This window comes from Trachurus trachurus (assembly GCF_905171665.1).
Source record: "Trachurus trachurus genome assembly, chromosome: 21".
Taxonomy (NCBI): domain Eukaryota; kingdom Metazoa; phylum Chordata; class Actinopteri; order Carangiformes; family Carangidae; genus Trachurus; species Trachurus trachurus.
Genome location: NC_139899.1, coordinates 33,891,867 through 33,917,805, shown reverse-complemented (window position 1 = coordinate 33,917,805; position 25,939 = coordinate 33,891,867). Strand labels below are relative to the sequence as shown.

At 44.2% G+C, this 25,939-nt stretch overlaps 1 protein-coding gene across 1 annotated transcript; it reads left to right on the top strand.

Moving 5' to 3' along the window:
• Positions 1-3,584: 3,584 nt before the first annotated feature.
• Positions 3,585-23,887, top strand: LOC311004361 (protein NLRC3-like; the record flags this gene model as incomplete). Its single annotated transcript, XM_083996388.1, has 8 exons — positions 3,585-3,655; positions 14,824-14,902; positions 15,063-15,291; positions 15,443-17,249; positions 17,363-17,536; positions 17,628-17,801; positions 21,858-21,904; positions 23,316-23,887. 8 exons carry the CDS (start codon positions 3,585-3,587, stop codon positions 23,885-23,887), a joined length of 3,153 nt encoding a protein of 1,050 aa, XP_083852514.1.
• Between the last annotated feature and the right edge of the window lie 2,052 nt (positions 23,888-25,939).

Here is a 25,939-nt window from a genome sequence, read left to right as displayed (position 1 = left end):
ACTCCAGTGGTTTCCTCCTGATGGATCTACTTGTATTAAACCCCCTGCTGGACAATAAGTGACATCACAGCACTATTCTAGCTGTTAGACTACCAATAACTGTTTATAATAATAATTATCACCTGATTCATTCAAAGTTCTCCACTGAGTGTTTCATGTCAGTGACAGATAATTGTCATAGTGTCTGGTTCAGTTCACCTTCATGTTAATGTTGTGTGTGTGATAAATCTTCTTTGTTCACTTTGGATTTTATTTCTTGGAGCAAAGTCCAGTGAAGCAGGTTAATTATTCCAGGGAAGAGAACAGCGTCACGTCCAACAGGTGAGTCACAGTTCAAAGTGTTAAAGTTGACCTTTGACCCAGCGGTTGTGTCGCAGTTTATTTCCCCGTGTGAAGGTAAGGTGAACAGTCTGAATGTTTTCCTCGTTAACACCTGTCGTTACCTGAGTTCTCTGCCCTTCAACGTGTCGTTGTGTTGTTGTTGTGTTGTTATAATGTGACTGTAGCTGAGTCAGAGCTGTAACTGTAAAGTCTGGACCGACAGAACCGTGTCCTCCATGTTGTGTGGATGTTGTGGGTAGAACCGTGTCCTCCATGTTGTGTGGATGTTGTGGGTAGAACCGTGTCCTCCATGTTGTGTGGTTGTTGTGGGTAGAACCGTGTCCTCCATGTTGTGTGGATGTTGTGGGTAGAACCGTGTCCTCCATGTTGTGTGGATGTTGTGGGTAGAACCGTGTCCTCCATGTTGTGTGGATGTTGTGGGTAGAAGCGCTGGAATAAGAGCAGAAGCTGTTACTGCCTATCACTGATCAATACTGACAGTTTCTTTATTGATGATTGATTTTCCAGTGTTGATCAATGTTCAGCATCAGGTTCTTCACAGTAACTGAGTACATTTAGTGCAGTACAGTTGTGAGGTACTTGTACTCTCCTTGAGTATTTCCTTGTTGTGCTACTTCCTGCTTGTACTGCAGCTCATGTACCTGACAGGTGAAGCTACTGGTCACTTTGCAGCTGCAGGTTGTAGATTAAAAACACCTGATGAGCTCAGAAACACACGATTAAAGATGAAACCACAGCAGCTACTGCAGAACTCAGCTGCACGAGTCTTAACGAGGACCAGACAGAGAGCACACATTACACCGATTTTAAGGTCTCTGCACTGGCTACCTGTCTGCTTCAGGATTGATTTTAAGATCCTTTTATGGTTTTTAAAGCTCTTAATGGTCTCGGTCCCAGTTACCTATCTGATTTGCTTTTAACATATGAACCCTCTAGAACTCTCAGGTCTTCAGGCAGCGGCCTTTTAATTATTCCAAAAGTTGCGAACAAAACTGAGGCCTCATTTTATCATTACGGCCCACGCCTATGGAACCGACTGCCTGAGGACTTGAGGAGAGCAGATAATCTGGACATTTTTAAAAGCAAACTGAAGACCTACCTTTTTGGCCTTGCTTTTAACTGACTCGTACTATTTCTATTATTCTGAAACATGCATTTAAATTTAATTTATCTTATTTCCTTATTTATTTGTTTACTAGCCTATTATTATCTTTTTTATTCTATTTTAATTCACCCATTCTTTTCTCTATTTTATCCCACTACATCTGCTTATTTTTACCTAGTGTCTTTCTGGTCTTCTCTTTTTATCTATTTTACCTCATTTGATATAGTATCTCTCTTATCCTCTCATTTTATCTATCTTATTTCATTTTACCTAGTGTCTTTCTCATCTTCTCAATTTTATTTATTTTACTTCATTTTATTTAGTGTTTTCCCCACTGCAAATGAGTGAGTATTAGATAGCATTTCCCCGATAAAATCCAATGTTCTAAAATTATTGTGTGAATGTGTATGTGTTTGCGAATCTATGTATGTCTCCCTAACATGTGTTCCCTATGTCTCCCAATATGTGTCCCCTATATTGCTTGTTTTTAACATGTAAAGCACTTTGAGCTGCCATGGGCATGAAAAGTGCTATACAAATAAAGCCTGATTGATTGATTGATTGATGTTTGTCCTGTGACTCTGTAGGTTACATCAGCTCACTGACTCATTTAAATCTATGAGAAGAGGAGCAGCTGGACACTGTCTCTGTGTCCTCACCATTCATGTCTGTGGTTACACACAGCTAACACTCTGGGTTATTGATTATTGGACACAAATCATTAATATTGTTGTGGAGAATGTTTTAGAGCTGCAACAGTTGTTCAATCAACATTTTTCAAGCAGAAATTTTCAATTTTCAGCCTCAAAAACTGAAGATTTCCTTGTTTTCTCTGTTTGATTTGACTGTAAACTGAATATTTTTGTCTCTTTGATTGTTGCTGTGACAAAATGAGACATTTGAAGACGTGGCCTCAGACTGAGAGGAACTTGAACGCATCATTTGTCTGTATTTTGTGACATTTGATGGAGCAGACGATGAATGGATGGACAGAGACAATAAGTGTCAGTGGCAGCTGGAAAGTGAAATGAGTGAATGTTGTGATAGTGGAGCTGTGAGGTGAAATAAGTGGAGGCCCAGTTGTTGTGTGTGTAGCTTGTTTGGTCCAGTGGTTTTCTACAGGGACGCTGTCCACACAGAGACTGTGTCACATCAACTCAGTGGATCTCAGTCCTTGTGTGTGTCAGTGGATGGAAACAGTGGTCCATGGATCATGTCCCTGTAACAGTTTACAAAGCTACGTACAACGCATCCTGTTCAGAAATATTATGAACTCCGCTGCTTCACCACTCTGCCCATCAAAAGTAACTACTCATTATCAAGGCAAAATGCATTATCTGACAGTAATTCTGAATATTTCCCAAGGCAATAACTGCACAGTTCACCCACTGTTCACTGTTCTGGCTAGTTTTAACAGTTAGGCTAACAATCGGCTAGTTGCTAGTTGTTAGCAAACTAGCTACCTTATCCAACACGGAAAACATTCACCTACCTGCTTATTAAGACTTTTTTTCTCGCAAATGTTTTAAAACCAAGCAAAAGTATTACTTACAATTGGCTAGTTGCTAGTTGTTAGCAAATTAGCTACCTTATTAAACACTGTGCGAAAACATAAGCCTACGTGCTCATCAAGCCTCACAAATGTTTTAAAAACAATCAAAAGTCGAATTTGGAAATGCTCTTACCTTTTTGGTGAAATGAAGGCAGGCTACAAAAAAGGAGGCAGGCTAACGCACATTGAATTTTTCACGTCGCACTGTCAATGACATCACAACGCACAAATTACCCCTGATTGGTTGGTTATAACAGTGCTCCTGGACGAACAACTTGGACATTGATCCTGGGCTGTTAATTACTTGGTGATATCAGATCGTGCTTGCTGGGCTGCAGCTTCATGACGCCATCTAGTGGACTGATAGTAGAAGTAGAGCAGCTGATGGCAGCTTCCTCTTCCTCACTGCTGTGTGACTGCATTCAGCTGACACTGATATGAAGCAGAGGAGAAGAGCCAATCAGTGGAGGAGCAGCTGGAGACATGATGGACATGTGAGCTGCTGTGCAGATGAATGATGTGTGTTTCCTCTGCAGGTGAAGCTACAAAGTGTGTGTGAGCTGATGTGGATGTGAGCTCAGCAGCATGGATCAGTGTGAGGACAGAGAGGAGGGAGCCCCTCCCTCTAAAACCAAGAGCCAGACCACAGGTCAAAGGTCAGAGTTTAAAACAGTCAGAAAGACTTCTCTCTCTAAAAGTCAGTTGTTGTGTTTATTAAAAGACTGAAGATATTTCTCATCGGTTTTTCTCCAACATGCACATTCATCAGTTGTGTTGTTGTTTCAGGATCCAGCAGCAGAGACCAGACCCTCCTGAACCCAACTGTCTGTCTTTAAAGAGCAACGAATCAAAGGGCATTGTCGTTAACTTTAAAGGAGGACGAGGATCAGCTGATCAGATGTAAGAGACAAAACTACATTTCAAAGGTTTTGAGTTTCTGTTGAACGTTCTTCCTGTGGAGTCACATTTCAATGATTCTCATTAAAAACTGAGTTATAACTCAGACACACGTTCACTGGCCCTCATTTATGAAACTTGCGTACACCAAAAAAATGGGTGTACACCAAATTCACCGCAAGGATCGGCATTTATTAATCTGAGCGTGAGCGTACGGTACGCACAAATCTCACGCCAGCTCTGACCAGGTGTACGCACATTTGGAACCAGCGTAGAACATGCAGGAAGGAGTGCTGCTGTGTCAAAATGATTATTAAACCATAGTCTAATAACGCAGCGATGTGGACCACATGTTGTTGTTGTTTATATTGATAAAAAGATTTTTAAAAAGTAGCCCAAAAAAAATGATACCACCGGTCCGTGTTGAAAATTTAACTCGACTTTTATTTTGAGCAACTGAGATGAATTAAAAACCACGACGTGACAGATGCTCGTTAATCAGCTGTGTAAACAGAAACAGTCAATGACAGACCTGTTATTGTAGATCACACACACAAACTTCCAACATCTCCTGCACCAGAGCATGACCGGACGGCTCCTCAGTCTCTCTCTCTGCTGGACACCGGAGCGGGGGGGGGGGGGGGGGGGGGGGGGGGGGGGGGCTCCGCTACCTGTCCAGGTGCAGCTGATCTCCGCGGCGGAGTGTTTTTTTTTTTTTTTCCCCGTCACCGGGACCTGTCAGCGGGAGATCGAGCCGGTGTTTCACATCCCTCCATCAGCCGAACCATGCCAGCGGTGCTGATGGTCATAAAGTAGCGTTCGCAGCAGTAATATGATATGATTCCTCCTCAATCACTTGTGTTTAGTAAACTGCAGCAGCATTTCATGAGGTTGCTGGGTTTCCTGACGTGGTCGGTGACACGTGCGTCTGCAGCCTCCATCCACCGGGATGACGCTTATCAATCACAAAATCTATCAATCTATCAATGTCCAGATATTTAATGTTGCCGCCCTCTCCCTGTTCAACGCGGTAATGTCGGTAAAGTCCCTCTTCTTGGCCGTCTTCCGTGTCTCCATGTCGTAAAAGGGGCAGGGCGACACCTCTAAAGCAGGAATATATCGGGGCGTGACATTGAAATTACGCTCGTTTTCAGCCGCCGGATTTATCACCACCACGCCGGTTCTACGCCGAAATCAGCAGCGTACACACTTTTAGTGAATCACACGTGACACTTGGCGTACACTGATATTTACACCAGAATCTACACCAGATCCTGCGCAAGTTTGATAAATGAGGGCCAGTGAATGACTGACAGCTTCCCATGCATCTTTCTTTCTGTTATTGCATCCACTGCTGACGCTGCTAAATATAACAGCTGCTTTTTGTTCACTTCCTGCAGCAGTCGCTCCACTTCAGCACTAAAGTTCTTTTTATGTTTGGAGTCCGACGCTCCCTTTAGATTTTTGTTTGGACATTTTAACTTTCCTTCTCAACTCACCTTCTCTGGCATTCTTGATTTAACAACACGTTCATGAATCTGACGTAGAGTTTGCATGTTCTCCCTGTGCATGTGTGGGTTCTCTCCAGCTTCCTCCCACAGACCAAAGACATGCAGGTTAAAGCAGAACTATGCAGGATTTCGGCTGTAATTATTGTGGCTCAGAGACACTGTGATGGCTAAAGTGCCTGCCCTGCCCTGCCCTGCCCTGCCCTGCCCCCCCCCCCCCCCCCGAAAACCGCACTTGCAAGATCAGTCCTCCGCCTCGGTGTCTCAAATCTCGTCAATGGATAGAACTATCATGAGAAACTGCCTTATGGCAGTACGAGATAAGAACACAGATGACGTCATATATGTCATGAATCGTGATTGGTTTGAGTTCGGAGAGTCGGAGGAAACTAGGGCTGAACCGATTATCATATTTTGATAATCGAAGCTTCGCAGACATAAAATAGATTTTAATCGAAGCTTCGACGGCCGGGGCGGTGCGCGATCGGGGGGGGGCTGGCGGCGGCGGCGACCGTAACGTCTGACTGCGGAAATAATTAAAGTAATGGCAAACAAACACTGCATATCTCCAAAATCAGGCAGGTTTCCAGGATGCCAAGTAGCCTACTCATTGTAATGTAACAATTGCCGATGAGAACCGGTGTCAAAAAGGAAGAAAAAAAAAAACAATCGATCACGGACTTAATGATCGATTTTTCATGGCAACGAACGAAGCTTCGAAGCTTTGATTTTTTTGGGTCAGCCCTAGAGGAAACCATGGAAACACGAAAGGTAGAGGTAGAGACTATTACGTTCATTTCTCCTTTCTAGTATGTTGTCGGACACTCATTGTAACTATCTGAGTCAGTTTGAAAAAAATGCCCGTTTATAGGGCGAACTTTGACGGGAGCCACTTGCTCCGTGGTAGAGCGTTAGCTGGGCTGCAGGCTGCCTGCCCAGCTCAATACTGCAGCAACCTCAATAAAAGTATTATCCATCACTCACATATACACAAAAACATATGAAAACAGGGCCCAGGTTGAAAAAAAACGAAGTTGCCCTTTAAAGAGATATTGGTGAATGAGGCCCATCGTTACAAAATGTAGGAAAAGGAAGTCATTCCCATTTGTAACCCTTAAAATCACTTTGCAGAGAATCCTTTTGAAAACATAAAATGTCAGGTTTGGGGAGAACAGGACCCAGATGCAGATAGCCAGGAAACAAGGGTTTGTTTAACTCACTTGAACAGGGAAACACAGGAACACGGCAGGGTATACATGCAGACGATCGGACACAGACAAAGGGAGACACTGAGTTTAAATACATGAGGGAACGAGACACAGGTGGTGCAATTAACACAGGCGAGACACATCAGGTAATCACAAGCAGGGAGCACACAGGAAGACAGGACAAGGACTTCAAACTAAAACAGGAACTACACTAGGACAAAGACACAGACCATGACAGATAGAAAAACACAGAACTTCAAAATAAAACAGGGACTAAACTTAACTAAATAGGGGAACACACAAAGGACGTGACATAAAACTGTTAAACATGAGTTGTGTTGTTGTTTCAGGATCCAGCAGCAGAGAAAAGACTCTCCTGAACCCAGCTGTCTGTCTCTAAAGAGCAACTTCTCCATGGATCGTCCTATTAACTTCAGTCATTCTGGTGATGGAAGGTCAGAATTTAAAACAGTCAGAAAGACTTTTCTCTCTAAAAGTCAGTTGTTTGTAACTTATTAAAGGACTGAAGATATTTCTCATCAGTTTTTCTCCAACATGCACATTTATCAGTTGTGTTGTTGTTTCAGGATCCAGCAGCAGAGACCAGACTCTCCTGAACCCAGCTGTCTGTCTTTAAAGAGCAACCACTCAAAGGACTTCCTCATTGACTTTAAAGGAGGACGAGGATCAGCTGATCAGATGTAAGAGACAAAACTACATTTCAAAGGTTTTGGGTTTCTGGTGAACGTTCTTCCTGTGGAGTCACATTTCAATGATTCTCATTAAAAACTGAGTTATAACTCAGACACACGTTCAGTGAATGACTGACAGCATCCCATGCATCTTTCTTTCTGTTATTGCATCCACTGCTGACGCTACTAAATATAACAGCTGCTTTTTGTTCACTTCCTGCAGCAGTCGCTCCACTTCAGCACTAAAGTTCTTTTTATGTTTGGAGTCCGACGCTCCCTGTAGATTTTTGTTTGGACATTTTAACTTTCCTTCTCAACTCACCTTCTCTGGCATTCTTGATTTAACAACACGTTCATGAATCTGACGTAGAGTTTGCATGTTCTCCCCGTGCATGTGTGGGTTCTCTCCAGCTTCCTCCCACAGACCAAAGACATGCAGGTTAAAGCAGAACTATGCAGGATTTGGTCTGTAATTATTGTGGTCCAGAGACACTGTGATGGTTGAGTGACCTATTATGAGGTGAATGGGGTCTAGGCCAAAGTGCCCCCCCCCCCCGGCTTAAAACCGCACTTGCAAGATCAGTCCTCCGTCTCATTGTCACAAATCTCGTCAATGGATAGAACTATCGCGAGAAACTGCCTTATGGCAGTACGAGATAAGAACGCATATGACGTCATGCATGTCATGAATCGTGATTGGTTTGAGTTCGGAAAGTCGGAGGAAACCATGGAATAGGGCTGTTCGATTAATCGATTTAAAATCGTAATCGCGATTATTTGGCTAGGACAATGTTAAAAACGTGAAATCCTAACAATCAATTTTTTTTACTCTAACTAGGGTAATTACGGTAAGCCCCCGTTCATGAATCTGCGCTGCGCTGAATTACCGTAATGACTGCCGTCTTCCGCCTCCTTCCTCCCATCACGCTCTCCCACTGCTCTCCCCACACACTGTAAACAAGCATGTCGGCATTCTGCTATGACCAGCGAGGATTTCATTGCCGAAAAGACCAACAGCCCTTTTCCACTACACAGTTACAGCTCGGCTCGGCTCGGCTCGACTCGGCCGTCATATCGCAGCGGTACTGTGATATGACAAGGATTAGGTCTTCTAAATTACAGCTGAGTTCTTCAGCGGGGGCGGGGTCGTCATATAACAGCGGCTACAGCCGTGTCGTCTCGATTACGGACCGCGTGGTTTTCCACACAGCAGACATTTAACTCAGGTGACAGAATAACAACAGTTTTGTAAAATGAGCAGTATTGATTCTCGTGACGGACCTATGGTCGGACGTCGCGCTTGCGACTCTTCTGGTGACAACGCTCTGGCCAATCAGTGGAAGGCAGTCAGTTGACGTCACATAGATAGATAGATAGATAGACAGACAGACAGACAGACAGACAGACAGACAGACAGACGTGCTTTATATATTGCATATTATTTTTAAAAACTTTTGTTTTGTATTGTGAAACAAAGTTTTGAATAAAAAAAATAGATAGATAGATAGATAGATAGATAGATAGATAGATAGATAGATAGATAGATAGATAGATAGATAGATAGATGTTTTTTTTAAATTAGACTCTAGGTCCATTGAAAAAGACACAAGCAGCACACAAAATAGTTTGTCATTTAACAAAAAAATCGTAATCGTAATCGGAAATCGATTTTTGAGAGAAGAAAATTGAGATTTTACTTTTGGGCAAAATCGAACAGCCCTACCATGGAAACATGAAATGTTTGTACTGATGAAGTTCCGCTTGTGGCTAAACGGAGCTAATGCTAACACAGACACACACACACCATGGATCTTTTATAAGATAATGTAATACATCATGACACACACACACACACCTTCGCGTTTTGGAACCTTTATTCCCGTGTGTGTATGTCTGTGTCTTTGTGTCTGTGTCTGTGTGGCCGTGTTAGCGTTAGCTCCGTGTTAGCGTTAGCTCCGTGTTAGCAGGGCTTAGCAAACACCGCTCTCTACCTTCAGCAGCTTCCTTGTAAACACAAGACGTGTAGGGGGTGGAGGAGGTGGCATGGGCGTCGCACCCGTGGGGGATGGGGGTGTTTCGACACCCCCACTTTTATAGCAAAATAATTTCATCCCCCCCACATTTTCCAATGGTAAACCCGTGTGCCCACCCCTCGCTGTGCACCAGCATACCAAAATGGAGCGCACCTCAGCCTCAGCCTCCTTACGCTGCATGAAAATTCAGTGGTCGAATTGAACGGGCATTCACCCAATCACAGACCGTTCTCCGCAGTGATCAGCTCCGGTGACCGCGGCGCTGACTGTTTATCCCCGTATTAATTAAAACCAAACGCGGCCCGACACACGGTGCTGAAGCACGGACCAGCGCGGTCCAACTTTTAATTCTCGGTCCAGACTCCGAACCCGCGCGTCTGATTGGACACATGTCAATCGCTCTGGTCGGATCTCACCGCTGAGAACAAGTGTGTGTGTGTTTGTGTGTGTGTGTGCGCGCGCGCCTGTTTGTTTGTGTGTGTGCGCGCGCGCGCGAGTGTGTGTGTGTGTGTGTGTGTGTGTGTGAGAGAGAGAATCAACACTACATTACCCCCCCACACACACACACTCTGAGAGCAGACAGGAAAGACAGTAGAGCAGTGTTTTTCAACCTTGGGATCAGGACCCCATGTGGGGTCGCCTGGAATTCAGATGGGGTCGCCTTAAATGTCTAGTAGGCCTAATTGAAAAAAAGAAATTACTGATAAAAATATTTTTTAAACTAATTATCATTCTTTAAAAAAAAAAAAAAAGATTAAAAACACCACACACAATCCTAAACAACTGTAAGAGAGAGAGAGGTTTTTTGAAGTAATGATAGTTCATTTGTTTATGTTCTGTCTGTTCAGCAGGTGGTGGTGGGATTCATAATGGATTAGAATTAGAAGTGTATCTCAAAAAACTGGATTTTTACACCTATTTTGAATTTTACTCGAACACAAATACAAATAGAAATACTTTCCCCCCCTCAACAAATACAAATACCGGATGCTTTGCACACCCCTAATTGCTAGTATTAGTGCGTACTACTAAAATATTGATTGAGAATCGCATATAAGACCCAAATGACACGTTAAAGAATACTGATAGCAATATACAGCACTTAAACGCAATTTTTTACTTGGCTGGCTGGTAAATTATCTGCCTGGCTGGTAAAAAAAATTCACTTAGCAGCCTAAAAAAGTTAGTTTTGGACCCTGATTGGAAGCTTACTCTTTTGGCGATCTAAGGTGGGCTCAGGGCAATTATATCTTTTCGAGAGAGTTTTCAATCCAGCCATGAAGTGCAGAGTTTTTTTCAGGAACGTCGTAGCATAGGTAAATCCACCGTGATAACTCTGTGAAAGTGAATAAAAATTGTATTTTGTGATTAAAACTGAAATTCAATTTCCGTTCTTTGGAACACCCCCACATTTAAAACCACTGCTCCACCCCTGGGAGGTGGTGACGGCGAGTTTTATTTTATTTTTTTTTTTTTACGACAGTGACATGTGCCTCCCAGAACTGTGGGGGAGCTCCGGAGAGGGAAAAAAAAGAGAAATCAACGAAGGAGCAAGCTATTTCCATAGGTGTGAATGTGTGTGTATATCCAAAAGGAAGGGTGCTCTTGCGCTTCAGCCGGTAAATCGGTGCTCTCAGACAGGACCAGTAAGTAGGAAGGTGCAATTGGGTCACTTCAACGAGGACTAAACCCAAAAGAAACAACTGGAGCACTCGATATAATGCAGAGATTTAATACAGGTGCACAACACCTAATAATGTATTAAATCTCTGCATTATATCGAGTGCTCCAGTTGTTTCTTGTGTGTGTGTATATGAAGAGCTCTTTTCCAAAACGCTATAAATCCATTTTACTAGTTTTCCAGAAAATGACATTTTTTACCTAGACCCACCCATTTTGTTAATATTCAATTTATCCAGTTAAAAATGATTGTTGGCTCAGTCTGAACATGTTGAACAATGATTATTAAATCAAACAACAATATTGTTGATTAAAAACTAAAAGTTTATTTTTTTTTCTTCAAAACGCTATAAATCCACATTAAAAAAAACAAAAACTGATGGTTTCTGTCTTGAAAAACCAACCAACAAAAAAAGAGAACATCACTGAGTTGCGTGTGTGTCTCTCTGTGTGTGTGTGTGTGTGTGTGTGCGCGCACGCGTGCGGGGGAGGCGTCGACGGTACTAGTCTGTCCATGGTTACTTAACCAAAAGTCTCTCTTGACATGTTAAACAAAGACAGCTATGGACTATGGAAGTTAAAATACAGACGCTATCATGATGTGAGCACATGTTGCTGTAAACAAAACTACGTCTTTGCTGTAAAAAAAAAAAATCGATCGTTGATTCGGAGCGGAGGACACCCGGCGTTACAGGCGGGGGGCGGGGGGGGGGGGGGGGGGGGGGGGGGTATGCGGGGGCTGTGGGGGTATACTTAACGGCACAGTGTGTCCACCACATTAACAGATAATTAACACAGAACCCAGAAACTACTGAATGAATGACTGAAAACAGACCTGGGTTCAGAGCACCGCCATGTTGGACTGCATGGAGCTGCTCATAGAATTCTGAAGAGAGGGAGGAGATGTCGCGTTTTGGCTAAAAATAGATTTGGCGCTGATCGCGGTTTGGAGGAGAACTGCATCTTGCGGTGCCTTTTAAACAGGGAAATGTAGCGATTTGACGTGATACATTGATGGAGCAGTGAATAGGCTCAGTACACAGCAAAATGGCGTGACAAACTCATTTTTTTTTTAATTTGGCGTTTATCGCGTTTTGGAAAAGAGCTCTTCATATGTTGGCCCTGTGATATACTGGTGAGCTGTCCAGGGTGAACCCCGCCTCCTGCCCAAAGTCAGCTGAGAAAGGCTCCAGCTCACCCTCCACCCTAGTGAGGATGAGCTGGATAGAAGATGAATGAACTTAAAGAGATATTGGTGAATGAGGTGATGGTGGTCACATTCCCCAGTGAGTTCCTGGGAGTTGATTTGGATGTTTCCACGCTGGCACTTGTTGTTCCCGACGTCGGAGCCCATCAGTCCCCAGTGTTAATTGGCATGAACACCCTGGAGCCACTCTACAACCAGTACATGGGGAGTGAATACACCAACTTCACATATCCAAGATAAGGAATTGCGTGTCCTGCAGCTCCTTCCACTTGCAGTAAATCACACAAGGATTTCACCGGTTGGTCTGCAAAATGCTGGTTATAGAATGACACCGGGATCGTAGTGACTTGCGACCCCGTATCTAACAGACAATCAAATTCTTCACCAGCGATTTTAATGTTGGCTGTGCAGCGGGATCCGACCAAGCCTTTGGGCAATCTAGCTGGAACAGCGGGGGTGGTCTGGGTTACTTCATGACATTCAACATGGTTTCGTTGGTTAGGACATTGTGGGTCCACAACAGTTCCGGTTCGCCCCACAACTGGAACTGACTTTAGTTTAAAGGACGTCTTGAAGGAATGTCTGATTTCTGCCATCTTTGCTGCTTATCGGTGAACTGCTTCTTCTTTGCGGCAACCAGTGCAGAGTTCGGGGGATTGTCACAGTGGGTCTTTATATGGCCGTCTTCACCACACCGATAGCAGTAGCTGGGCTTGGGAACAGAAGACGGGTTCTTTAATGGCTTGCCCGCCCTCTGCCCCTCACCCCACTTGCGGCCCGGTGTGGCCTTGAAAGCAGCGGCTTGACTGGAGCTTGAGCTTGACTGGGCAGCAGTGAGAGTAGCAAGCTGCTTCTGTATATCGGCCAGTTGTTGAGCGAGTTGCTGCGTGATGTTGGTGAGTGCAGCGATCTCTCCTCTCTCTGCACTGTCGGGGTAGGCATACTGCGCGTGGGCTGCAGCTCTGGGTCGTGATGATCCAAGATGTTGCTTCATGCGGATTGCTTTTGCAGCTTCACGATCTTCCTCAGTTCGCAGAAGGAGCAGAAATTCAGCAAACGATGGGGGATTATGCTTACGTTGCTTCAGTTGGAGTTCTGTAATGAGAGAGTTGTCCCAACAGCCACGGCAGAACTGAGTCAGTAGGTGTCGATCAAAGTCTTTGTTCAAAACTCCGCCTCGTTTCACAGCTTGATTCAGCGCCACCTGCAGACGTTGCAGATAATGGGACGGCATCTCTCCACCATCCTGGAATGTGTCCATGAATTTGGCGTATAGCTCATCCCCATCCTGCACTGTGCCGTACGCTGAGTCAAGTGTCTGTAGGTACACTGCTGGTGGAGTGTTGGGTCTCAGGTGCTTAACCATGTCAGCAGCAGGTGGTAACAAGCTGTCAAAGATCTTACGTGAGCGCTGGAGGTCGGACACTGCAGGATCTTGTAACAGCAACTCAACTCCGGAACGCCATGTGTCGTAGTCTGACTCGGTTTGAGGTCTGGGCGATCTTCCAGAGAAGGCTCTGAGACGCTGTGTGGGATGCATAGCACTGTCGTCATTCTTGACAATATGCTCGACCACATAGCGTTGAACTTCAGGTGGATTGAGGCTGGCGTGTGACATGGCTGGCAACGAGGGTCTCGAGGCGTGTTGAGCTGGGGGGTCTGGCTGGACCCTAGGCCGTGGCTCAGTGCTCTGGTCCGAAGCAGCAGGACCCGCTGGAGGACCAAAGGTGGTAGCAGAGAGCAGTGGTGGGGTTTGCAGACTGACTGTCAGTGGAGGTTCCGGTTCTGTCCCTGGTACAACTCTCGAGACTTTTGTAACCAGGCTGGGCTCTAGCTCGCCATCACTTGGCCGATTCCGTGGTACAACGCGGCACACGGCCTTACTTCATATGCTCCCCGGCTCCGGTATTCGGCTCCTGTAGCAACCCTCTGACCGGCGTGCTCCTCTTCCCAACTACCGGCCGCGAGCAGACGCCGGCTTTACTACTGAACGCGCTTCAGTCACGCGCCACGTGACGGCGTGACGTCATGACGTAGCGTGTTACCGTAAGAGACCGAAAAGGAGTGAACTCAAAGGGTATTTCCACCCGGGTTACAAAAGGCTCCAGCTCACCCTCCACCCTAGTGAGGATGAGCTGGATAGAAGATGAATGAACTTAAAGAGATATTGGTGAATGAGGCCCATTGTTACAAAATGTAGGAAAAGGAAGTCACTCACATTTGTAACCCTTAAAATAACTTTGCAGAGAACTCTTTTGAAAACCTAAAACCGTCAAACATGAATTGTGTTGTTGTTTCAGGATCCAGCAGCAGAGACCAGACTCTCCTGAACCCAGCTGTCTGTCTTTAAAGAGCGACCGGTCAAATGAACGGATCATTAACTTTAAAGGAGGACGTGGATCAGCTGATCAGATGTAAGCTGTAACTGACAGTCAGACTCAGGTTATTGTAGGAAAGAACCAGTTTGTACGACGTGTTGTTGGACCAGGTCTGAAACCAAAGTGTCTCTGTCTGTTGTGAACGTCCTCAGGGGACATATAAAGTCCATCTTGTATTATCTCTCTGTCCTGATGTTGACTTGACACTGATTCCTCCACAGAGTGGACCAGGAGAGCTCAGAGGTTCCCAGTGGTCAGTCTGCCCAGCAGCATCAAACACACCTGGACTCCATATTTATGGTGAGGACATGTCCAACAGCTGCTGTTACATCTGTTGTGTTCACCATCATCTCCATGCTGCACTTTGACACCAGTGGATTGTCAGTCTGTCCAACATGGATCTGATGTTTGGCTCCATGGTTTTAGTTTGATGCTGTCACTCATAGAGTTTCTGTTCCAGCTGCTGGAGGAGAACATGGTCACTTTTGTCAAGAACGAGCTGAAGAAGATCCACAAGGCTCTGAGTCCAGATTACCCAGAATGCTCAGGGAGTCAGAGGGAGGATGAGGAGGTGTTGGATGGTGAGGATGAAGAGCAGAGGAGGAGCAGCAGAGAGGCATTAGTGAAGATCACATTGAACTTCCTGAGGAGGATGAAGCAGGAGGAGCTGGCTGAGCGTCTGCAGAGCAGTAAGAGGATTTCTCTAAAGATTCAACATGATGGACAAATGAGACGTTCACTGACATCAACACACGGAGGGAAACATTCATATAGTCGTTGTTTAGAGGAATTAAAATGTTATCTTCTCTTATTGATCTAATTTCATGTGTTTTCATTCAGAATATTTTGCTCCTGGTCCAGTTTGTGGACGTAAACTCAAATCTGCCCTGAGGAAGAAGTTCCAGTGTGTGTTTGAGGGCATCGCTAAAGCAGGACACCCAACCCTTCTGAACCAGATCTACACAGAGCTCTACATCACAGAGGGAGGGGCTGGAGGGGTCAATGATGAACATGAGGTCAGACAGATTGAAACAGCGTCCAGGAAACCAGACAGACCAGAAACAACCATCAGACAACAAGACATCTTTAAAGCCCCACCTGGAAGAGACCGACCAGTCAGAAGAGTGATGACAAAGGGAGTGGCTGGCATTGGGAAAACAGTCTTAACACAGAAGTTCACTCTGGACTGGGCTGAAGAACAAACCAACAAGGACATACACTTCACATTTCCCTTCACCTTCAGAGAGCTGAATGTGCTGAAAGAGAGAAAGTTCAGCTTGGTGGAACTTGTTCACCACTTCTTCTCTGAAACCAAAGAAGCAGGAATCTGCAGGTTTGATCAGTTCCAGGTCGTCTTCATCTTTGACGGTCTGGACGAGTGTCGACTTCCTCTGGACTTCCACAACACTGAGATCCTGACTGATGTGACAGAGTCCACCTCAGTCAACGTGCTGCTGACCAACCTCATCAGGGGGAACCTGCTTCCCTCTGCTCGCCTCTGGATAACCACACGACCTGCAGCAGCCAATCACATTCCTCCTTACTGTGTTGACATGGTGACAGAAGTCAGAGGGTTCACTGACCCAATGAAGGAGGAGTACTTCAGGAAGAGGTTCAGAGATGAGGAGCAGGCTAGGAAGATCATCTCCCACATCAAGACCTCACGAAGCCTCCACATCATGTGCCACATCCCAGTCTTCTGCTGGATCACTGCTACAGTTCTGGAGGAGCTGTTGAAGACCATAGAGGGAGGAAAGCTGCCCAAGACCCTGACTGAGATGTACATCCACTTCCTGGTGGTTCATCTAAAACTGAAGAAGATCAAGTATGATGGAGGAGCTGAGACAGATCAACACTGGAGTCCAGAGAGCAGGGAGATGATTGAGTCTCTGGAAAAACTGGCTTTTGAGCAGCTGCAGAAAGGAAACCTGATCTTCTATGAATCAGACCTGACAGAGTGTGGCATCGATATCAGAGCAGCCTCAGTGTACTCAGGAGTGTTCACACAGATCTTTAAAGAGGAGAGCGGCCTGTACCAGGACAAGGTGTTCTGCTTCGTCCATCTGAGTGTTCAGGAGTTTCTGGCTGCTCTTCATGTCCATCTGACCTTCATCAACTCTGGACTCAACCTGATGTCACAACAACGAACAACCTCCAAGAAGACTGAAACAACAGTCAAATCTGCAAAGACAAACCTCTACCAGAGTGCTGTGGACGAGGCCTTACAGAGTCCAAATGGACACCTGGACTTGTTCCTCCGCTTCCTCCTGGGTCTTTCACTGGAGACCAATCAGACTCTCCTACGAGGTCTGATGACTCAGACAGGAAGTGCTTCACGGTCCAATCAGGAAACAGTCCAGTACATCAAGAAGAAGATTGAAGAGATTCCCTCTGCAGAGAAAAGCATCAACCTGTTCCACTGTCTGAATGAACTGAATGATCGTTCTCTAGTGGAGGGGATCCAACTGTACCTAAGATCAGGACGTCTCTCCACAGATAAACTGTCTCCTGCTCAATGGTCGGCTCTGGTCTTCATCTTACTGTCATCAGAAGAAGATCTGGACGAGTTTGACCTGAAGAAATACTCTGCTTCAGAGGAGGCTCTTCTGAGGCTGCTGCCAGTGGTCAAAGCCTCTAACAAAGCACTGTAAGTGTAGAGATAGTTGGATTTATTCATCATTAGATAAAAACCCTTCTGTCTTTCAACAGAACAGATAATAAACTCCTTTCTTCTTTAATTCCTCATTATCATCTCTTCAGACTGAGCAGCTGTAGCCTCTCAGAGAGAAGCTGTGAAGCTCTGTCCTCAGTCCTCAGCTCCCAGTCCTCTAGTCTGAGACACCTGGACCTGAGTAACAACAACCTGCAGGACTCAGGAGTGAAGCTGCTGTCTGGTGGACTGGAGAGTCCACACTGTAGACTGGAGACTCTCAGGTGAGGATCCATCCAGCTGTTTATCTGATGCCACTTGAACACAGCAGCAGGTGTTGACAGAGGGTTACTGTGTGTTGTTGTGTGTGTTCAGTCTGTCAGGATGTCTGGTCACAGAGGAAGGCTGTGCTTCTCTGGCCTCGGCTCTGAGCTCCAACCCCTCCCATCTGAGAGAGCTGGACCTGAGCTACAACCATCCTGGAGCCTCAGGAGTGGAGCTTCTGTTTGCTGGACTGGAGGATCCAGACTGGAGACTGGACTCTCTCAGGTATGGAGAGGCTGCTGCAGCCACACACACTGTTTGATAGAGGAGGAGGAGCTGGAACATTTTCTATGGCCCCGTTCACACCTGGTCACACCTGGTATTAACATCTGTCTCAGGTGATCCATGCATTGATGACATCAGATCCCATCACTCAGACTATATCCAGAGGTGGTGTAGGCCACAGTGAAGCTCCGCCCACTCCACTGACGTCCTCTGTCACAGTCTGACTCGTCCCAACACAGTTTATACTGAAGCCAAAGTCTCAGAGTGTTTCAAACATGAGCTGTGCAGCTTTCATCAGTCACACATTAAGGGTGTCAGCTGTTCTGTGTGTGAGTGATCAGAGCGGGACACACACCTGGATGTGTGTAGGGGAGGGGCTGTAGCCTATCACAGAACGCTGTTCTGGATGGCCAGATATTGACTCGTATTACTTGTTTAATACTCGTACTCGGCAAAAGTGCTTTATCCGTACCGGGTACTCGTTTCAGCCGAGTATCCGGCTCAACTCTAGTCACAGTGATGAACTACTGGGATCAGGAGTTTCTCCTCATGATGACTTCAGTGTCTCATCATCACTCACTGTGTCATATTCAGGAGAAGAGATGTCAGTGATGAAAAAAGCTGTTGGCAGCTCAGTTCAGTTTAGTTTAGTTTATTTGATTAGCATTTTATCTCCCCCTCTTCTCAACAGATGGAATTCACTTAATACACACAAATACAAAATACAATGAGGAGTGCTAATCGAAAAGGCTGAAGCTCATGCTTATTATGCCTACCCTTTTTACCAAAACGAATGAGAAAAGAGATAAAGAGAGAGAAAAAAACAAAACAATCAAACCAAAACCAAATTCAACAAGGCAACTTTTAGACTACTGTACCTGGTTTGAGTTAGATAAGAATTCAGATCAAACAACCATTCAGCTTTCACAACAAATTTGTATATTCTTTTAGTACTTCGGTTTTAAACATATTTTTGAAAGAGGAAATCGAACTCTCATTCTTAATTCATCATCACAGTTATTCCACAGGTTAACACCTCTAACAGAAACACATGGCTGTTTAATGAGTTCTTATTTGAGGTTTTTTGAAAACGCCTAATCCCCTCTCTGATTTCAACAGCCTCTGAGTAATATAACAAAGCATATTATTAGCTGTGCTCTGAGTCTCTCCAGATGTTTGGATCAGACTTTATTTCAGAGTGTATCAGGAAACATTTCAGCTGCAGCTGGTTGAACTGCTCCTGAACCAACAGAGTGTTTGACCTGAACAGTCCCAGAGACTGTAGACACCTGTTGAGTGTGGACACACTAACAACAACACAGCAACAAGAATCAAAGCATGTCCACTGCTCAGAGACATTCGTCTCCCAGCGTCTCCAACCAAGGAGGAAATAAGAGACAGAAACCAGGCGGCACCATCAGGTCTCTGTCTGGTCAGATATTGATGATCAATAATCAGCTCAGTCTCTCTGAGATCCTGGTCTTGTCCTGATGAGATGTGTTGTTGTGTTGAGGAGACAGTCAATCACAGTGTGACATCCAGATGTCCTCACTGTCCAGAGGCCTGGAGCTGTCAGTCAGAAGACAGTGAGTGTAGTGAACAGTGTAATAATCAGTGTTTGTGGCTGAATGTGTGTGTGATCAAACAGCTGTTTTCAGACTGTGTGTGTGCTGACTCCAGATCAGATGAAGCCACAAAGTGGCCCCTTAATAGGCCTGGGACGATAATCAATAAATCAATTAATCGCACGATAAATGAAAATGAACTCGATCATTTTTCCGACCTCGATATATCACCATGTGCATGCGCACGTATTAGTTTTCCTGGTCTCTGGCCTCCAACCAGGCTGGATGACAAGAGGCTTCACTCTGTGCATCGGTCTCAGCACCTGGGCCGTTTGTTCTGCAGAATGAAAGGAGTGAACCCTCTTCTCAGTCATCCAGGATCTTTGTTTCCCAGAATGCATTTGGCAGCAACCCGCAGCGCTAGCTGTAAAGCTAAGCAGCTAAAAGCTATTTTACTGTAATTCTTGCTGCAGCGCTGTTAACACATCACTTTTTAAAGTTTTAATATTTTTTCATGCGAGAAAGTCACAGTTCAGATCCCCAGTCTGTGGTCAGTTTATCCACATATCGCCTCTTGGGAGATTTCCTCCGACGTTTTTGGAGCTGATGTGGTAGCAGCGAGCAGGAGGAGCGGGGCTTCCCACAGTCTGCAGCCGTCTGTCTGCAGCAGCTCTCGGGCCGGTCAACCTCCGTCATTGGGGGAGAAAACGACTAAGAAAACTTATCAGCAGGTTTTTAGAGGTTTACCTCCGGCTGATTTAATACTTTATAGGAGATAAATGCTGGTCTCATAGATGAAATCTTACATCTGTGGAAGTCATATTAGTTTGTTTGAATGAAAAGTGGAGCTTCAGGTGTGTAACGTTATTGGACAGAAGAGCTGCACTGCACTGTTTATTATTTTTTGTTTATTTTATTTTTTTTAGGATAGTAGCTATATAAGTTCTTGTCATTCCAATTACAATGGTTAAAAAATACTCATGAGAAATAAAAGTTTATCGCATTTAAAAGGGTCTACTTGCATTATTATGAAATAGGCTGTTATTATTATATTAGTGGTTAATTTGTTCTAAAAAAAATTGTGTCAATAATATCGTTTATCGTCAATAATTTGTGAGACAATATATCGTCCAGCAAAATGTATTATCGTCCCAGGCCTACTCCTTAATGAAAGTCTCCAGCAGCTGGAGCTTCACTTCCTGTCTGAGTCCATGTGCTCTGAGCTGAGCCTGCTTCTCTCTGCTCTACAGTTTCTCTGCTTCCTCTGGACTCTGACTTCAAGTCCAGTCAAAATGTGTGGACAGGTTTGATGGAGCTCAGGACTGGTCCTGAGGACGGCTGCTTTATTCCACATGATGTGACTGATCTCAGTGAGTCAGTGTGTTGCAGCTGATCTGTGTGAAGAGCAGAGAAGAACAGAGTCATTGATCATGAGATCCTGATCCGTCCTGTCACTGTGATCAGATGGTTTCTATTAGAGCTCCTTCATCCACTCACTGCTGCTGTGGCTCCTGTGGAAACCTGCTCACAGCCTCATTCTTCAGCTTCCTGGGGAGTTTTCTTCAGACAAACACAAGTTGTGTTCACACTCAGTGTTTCTCACTAAACTCACTGTGTTTCACTGAGCTCGAACAAACGTGTTGAGTGTGTTTCCTTCCTCATCAAACACTGAAACCACACTGCAAAACTTCAAAATCTTTCCAAGAATATTTGTCTTATTTCTAGTCAAAATGTCATTTCTAGTCAAAATAAAGCTAATTATACTTAAAATAAGACTCATCACATTTAAAAAGTAGCTTGTTTTTAGACACTTTTTTATTTTTTCAAGCAAATTTTCCACTTTAAATAAGTAGAAAAATCTGACAGTGGAGCAAGTTTTTCTTTCTTATTACAAGCACAAAAAACTTGCTTTCACTGGCAGATTTTTCTACTTATTTCAAGTGAAAATTTGTTTGAAACAAGTGAAAATGATCTAAAAACAAGTTAATTTTATGTGATGAGTCTTATTTAAAGTGGAAAGAGATTAGTTTTGACTAGAAATGAGACATTTTGACAAGAAATAAGACAAATATTCTTGGAAAGATTTAGAGTTTTTGCAGTGCATCCACTCTTCACAGCTGCACTTTTCTTCTTTCCTGGTGCATTGTGGGATATCTGGGCTGGTCAGCTCCACCTGTTGTGTCTTCATCTTCTTTGCTGTGACGTGTGTTTGTGCAGCTTGAGAGTCAGAGAGTGAAAGTGTGTGTCTCACACTGCAGTGACATCAGATGGAGAAAAGACATGATGAAGTGTTTCCTCCTGGTCTCCTCCTGCTCTGTATCATCACTAGATAAAGACTCCAGCTCCTTCTTCTCTGTGCTCAGTGTTCATCCAGACATACCAGCCTCCATGTGAACACAGTGATAAAACAGTGTGTGTGTGAGAGCCATGTAATGTCCATGTGTGCATGCTGACAGAGAAGGTGCTGCTCTGACCCCCCTCCTCCTTTCAGGGTGGAGCCTGCTGGAGTCCCATGGTTGACACCAGGTCTGAGGAAGTGTAAGTCTGTTTTTACTTTGATTCATGGAAACGAGGGATGCACATGTTGAACCGTTTAACCGTTAACCGATAACAAGAACTTTGACCGATTAATATGATCAGTTATTTATTTTATTAGCTCCTTGTCGTCAACTCATGGGGGCGTGTCGACACGTGCAGATTTCCACGTGCCTTCAGTCATATCGTGCGGTAAAAAGTTCCACAGGAGGACTGACAGTATGTGCAGCAGCCCCCGTGAAGGAAGGTCAGACCATAAATGTAGCTACACAGACATAGATGTGAATCACCTGTAACAACAGCGCTGAAAACAATGAAAAGACTAAATAAAAGAGGAGGCTGATGCAGCTCTCCTGCAGCTCCACAGAGGAGCTCTGCTGCTCCTTCAGTCTGGTGTTTGGCTGCACTTTGTCACTAAAACAGTTCTACACTGGACGATCTAACCTCCATATGAGAGATCAGCTGAGACAGAGCAGAGTGGATGTGGCACTGATCAGCTGTCACAGCACACGTGTGTATTTAAAGGGATAGTTCAACATTTATTCAAATTGGTCCATCACCATAACCCCTATTGTCATAGCAGTAGGTTCGTTACCTTTAATTGTCGGTGCAAGCTGTTTTTAGAACGGTGGAGCAGAGCCGTGAGCTGCTCAGAGCTACACTACGGAGGCTCATTATGGGATTTCTTGGTTTCCCTCATCAAACTCATCAAATACACAATCCAACAACTCCACAACGCTCTGGTGGACAAGTTGTGACCTGCACATTCACCACGCTATGAGATAATAACACAACGTTACCACACAGTTGTTTTAGAGGGAAATACAGAGACTGTTGATGAAAAACTGTCCCTGAAGGTTTTACATGAATTTCCCTCTAAAACAACTCTGTGTGGTAACGTTGTGTTATTATCTCATAGCGTGGTGAATGTGCAGCTCACAACTTGTCCACCAGAGCGTTGTGGAGTTATTGGATTGTGTATTTGATGAGTTTGATGAGGGAAACCAAGAAATTCCCATAGCCTCCATAGCATAGCCCTGAGCAGCTCACGGCTCTGCTCCGCCGTTCTAAAAATAGCTTGCACCGGCAATTAAAGGTAACGAACCTACTGCTATGACTATAGGGATTATGGCAATGGGCCAAATTTGCCAAAATGTTGAACTGTCCCTTTAATGGCTAAAAAAAAAAAAAAAAATGGAGCGTCTTAATCTTATCGGTTAACGGTTAATAATCGGTTAACGAGTGTCGGTTATCGGTCAGAAAAGAAATTCAAAATGTGCATCCCTACTGGAAACAAAGCAGCACATTCAACCATCTTCACACTGTCACATCACTGACCTCATGAGTCTTCATCAAACTGTCAATAACTGATCAATGATCAATAACTGCAGCTGTGTCTTGTTCTCTCCATCAGATTCCTGTCCACTCACAATCGACACAGACACAGTGAACACAGAGATCAAACTGTCTGACAACAACAGGAAGGCGACATGTGTGAAGGAGCATCAGTCATATCCTGATCATCCAGACAGATTTGACTACTATCGTCAGCTGCTGTGTTCAACTGGTCTGACTGGTCGCTGCTACTGGGAGGTCGAGAGGAGAGGAAACGTTCATATATCAGTGAGTTACAGAGGAATCAGCAGGAAAGGAAACAGTGGAGACTGTTGGTTTGGAGGGAACGATCAGTCCTGGAGTCTGTTCTGCTCTGATGGTGGTTACTACGTCTGGCACAATAACAGAGACACACCTATCACCTCCTCCTCCTCCTCCTCCTCCTCCTCCTCCTCCTCCTCCTCCTCCTCCTCCTCCTCTGTCTCTAACAGAGTAGCAGTGTATGTGGACTGTCCTGCTGGCTCTCTGTCCTTCTACAGAGTCTCCTCTGACTCACTGATCCACCTCTACACCTTCAACACCACCTTCACTCAACCTCTCTATCCTGGGTTTACACTCTGCTGGTCTGGTTCGTCAGTGAGTCTGTGTTGAGTGAAGCAGAGTCTCCTCCTGTCACAGAAACCTTCTCTCTGTTGAACAGACAGTTCAGTCTCTACACGTCTGTCTCTGTCTCTCACTCACGTCGTCTTCACAGGACAGAGATGAACACAGTTTAATAATGAACTCATCAGCGTCATGGCAACAGAAAAATCACTGGGACCTGAAAAACAAGAAGAAGTTTATGAGAATCACTGAGAAGAGTTTAAAAAACCAACTGATTTAATCCATGAATGTAAATAATCTGATGTGAAATAAACAACAACGTGATTTAATAAAGAACCAGTAAATAAATGAATTAATAAACAAACATTTACATGTCGACATTTATTACTGGATTTATTTTGAGATTCATTTCCTGGCAGATTTTAATTCAAAGTTTTGACTAAAATGTCTCTCCATAGGCGTCGACGTCTTATTCTGAAATTGTTCACTGCTGCCAATGTGTGACTTTTACTTTGAAGAATGTTTATCAGTTGTTTTTCCTCTAGTTGTTAAAGGCATAGTTCACCCAAAATTCAAATTTCTGGGAGAATTTTCAGAGTCCTCCGTGCCTTCTTTGAGTTAAGGGGGGTCCGCGCAGCAGTATTTGTCCATATAATGGTTATGAATGGATAGCAACTTTCTTCGTCCAAAAAGACACACCAAAAAACATCCAAATACCTCCATGCTGCTCGTCTGTAATGTCCCTCTTGTATTGAAGCCCCGACATGAGAAATTGTTCCGAAAATAATGAAATAAGTCTATGTTTTAAGCTTGTTTGTAGCCGTGTCTCAGTTCACTGCTCTTCCTGTGTCAGTGCAAATCACGCCGGCGGAACAACTTCTCATGTCGGGCGGCGACCTAAAGCATCAGAAAAAACAAAAAACACAGATCGAGGCTGCATGTGTCTGCTCTACTATATGGTTGATTTTAGAAATGTAGCCTAATCCTGCCAAGTAAACCCCGTTTCCATCAAATAATCTGATAATAAAGTGTTTTTTTCTAACCAACTCACTCAGTATTCTGTGTGGAGGAATACTGGGTGAGCTGGTTATTCCATAAACGGGAGGTTAGGGTTATGGTTATAGGGAGTTAGGGCGAGTCGAAGTAATAAGACATAGGTCTATTTGAGCTTTTTATTTTTTCAAAAAGTAATGCAATAGTTAGGCTACCTCTCCTGGTAATTAGTTACATTTATTCAGTAATAAAACTATAACTAAATACTTTTTAAAAGTTACATGCCCAACACTGCTTGTTACTTACCTAACTGGCGGTCAACTTGGCTGTGGCGTCATTCCCAGGTCAGCTCGAGGTAAACTGAACTCTTCATTCACTCTGTTCGTAGCTAGCAGAGAGGTGAGTCACTGTTGCTAAGCTAACTGCTAAGATAAAGAAGTTTTTTTTTTTTTTTTTTTTTTTAAACAACAGCTTTATTTAAAAGAAGCTGACAGGTACAAATAGTATACAGGGAACAGTATACAATGAGAATACAAAGAACATGTGCCAGGGGTGATGTTCATTATACAACAAGGTCTATGGTTTTACTTGCATTTTCATTTGCTGATTTGGTGATTAGCTTAAAATAAAGTTCCATTTCTAGCCTAATCCTGCCAAGTAGACCCCGTTTCCATCAAATATAAGGGTAATCTGATAATAATGTGTTTTTTTCTAACCAACTCACTCAGTATTCTGTGTGGAGGAATAGAGATTGCCAAGACACGTGACCAACTGGGCGGCAACGTCATCAGAAACGCAAAGGATTGTGGGTATCTTTGGCCAATTTCCCCCGATCTACATAGCGCGCTAGACATGGACAATGTAAATAATAACAAAAGTACAATAAAAAACAGAATTAACTGGCACAATGCAGCGGGCAAAGGAAAACAACAAAGAACCATACCGCCTAAAACTAAATCCAGCCGCAAATAAACGATACGAGGACAAAATAAAGACAATCAAAGGGCTGGATCCCTATGAACATGGTGTGGTCCGCTGACATTAACCTGCTGCCCAACTTCCAGCACCCATATATATATATATAATTATTACACGGCTCTATTGAAT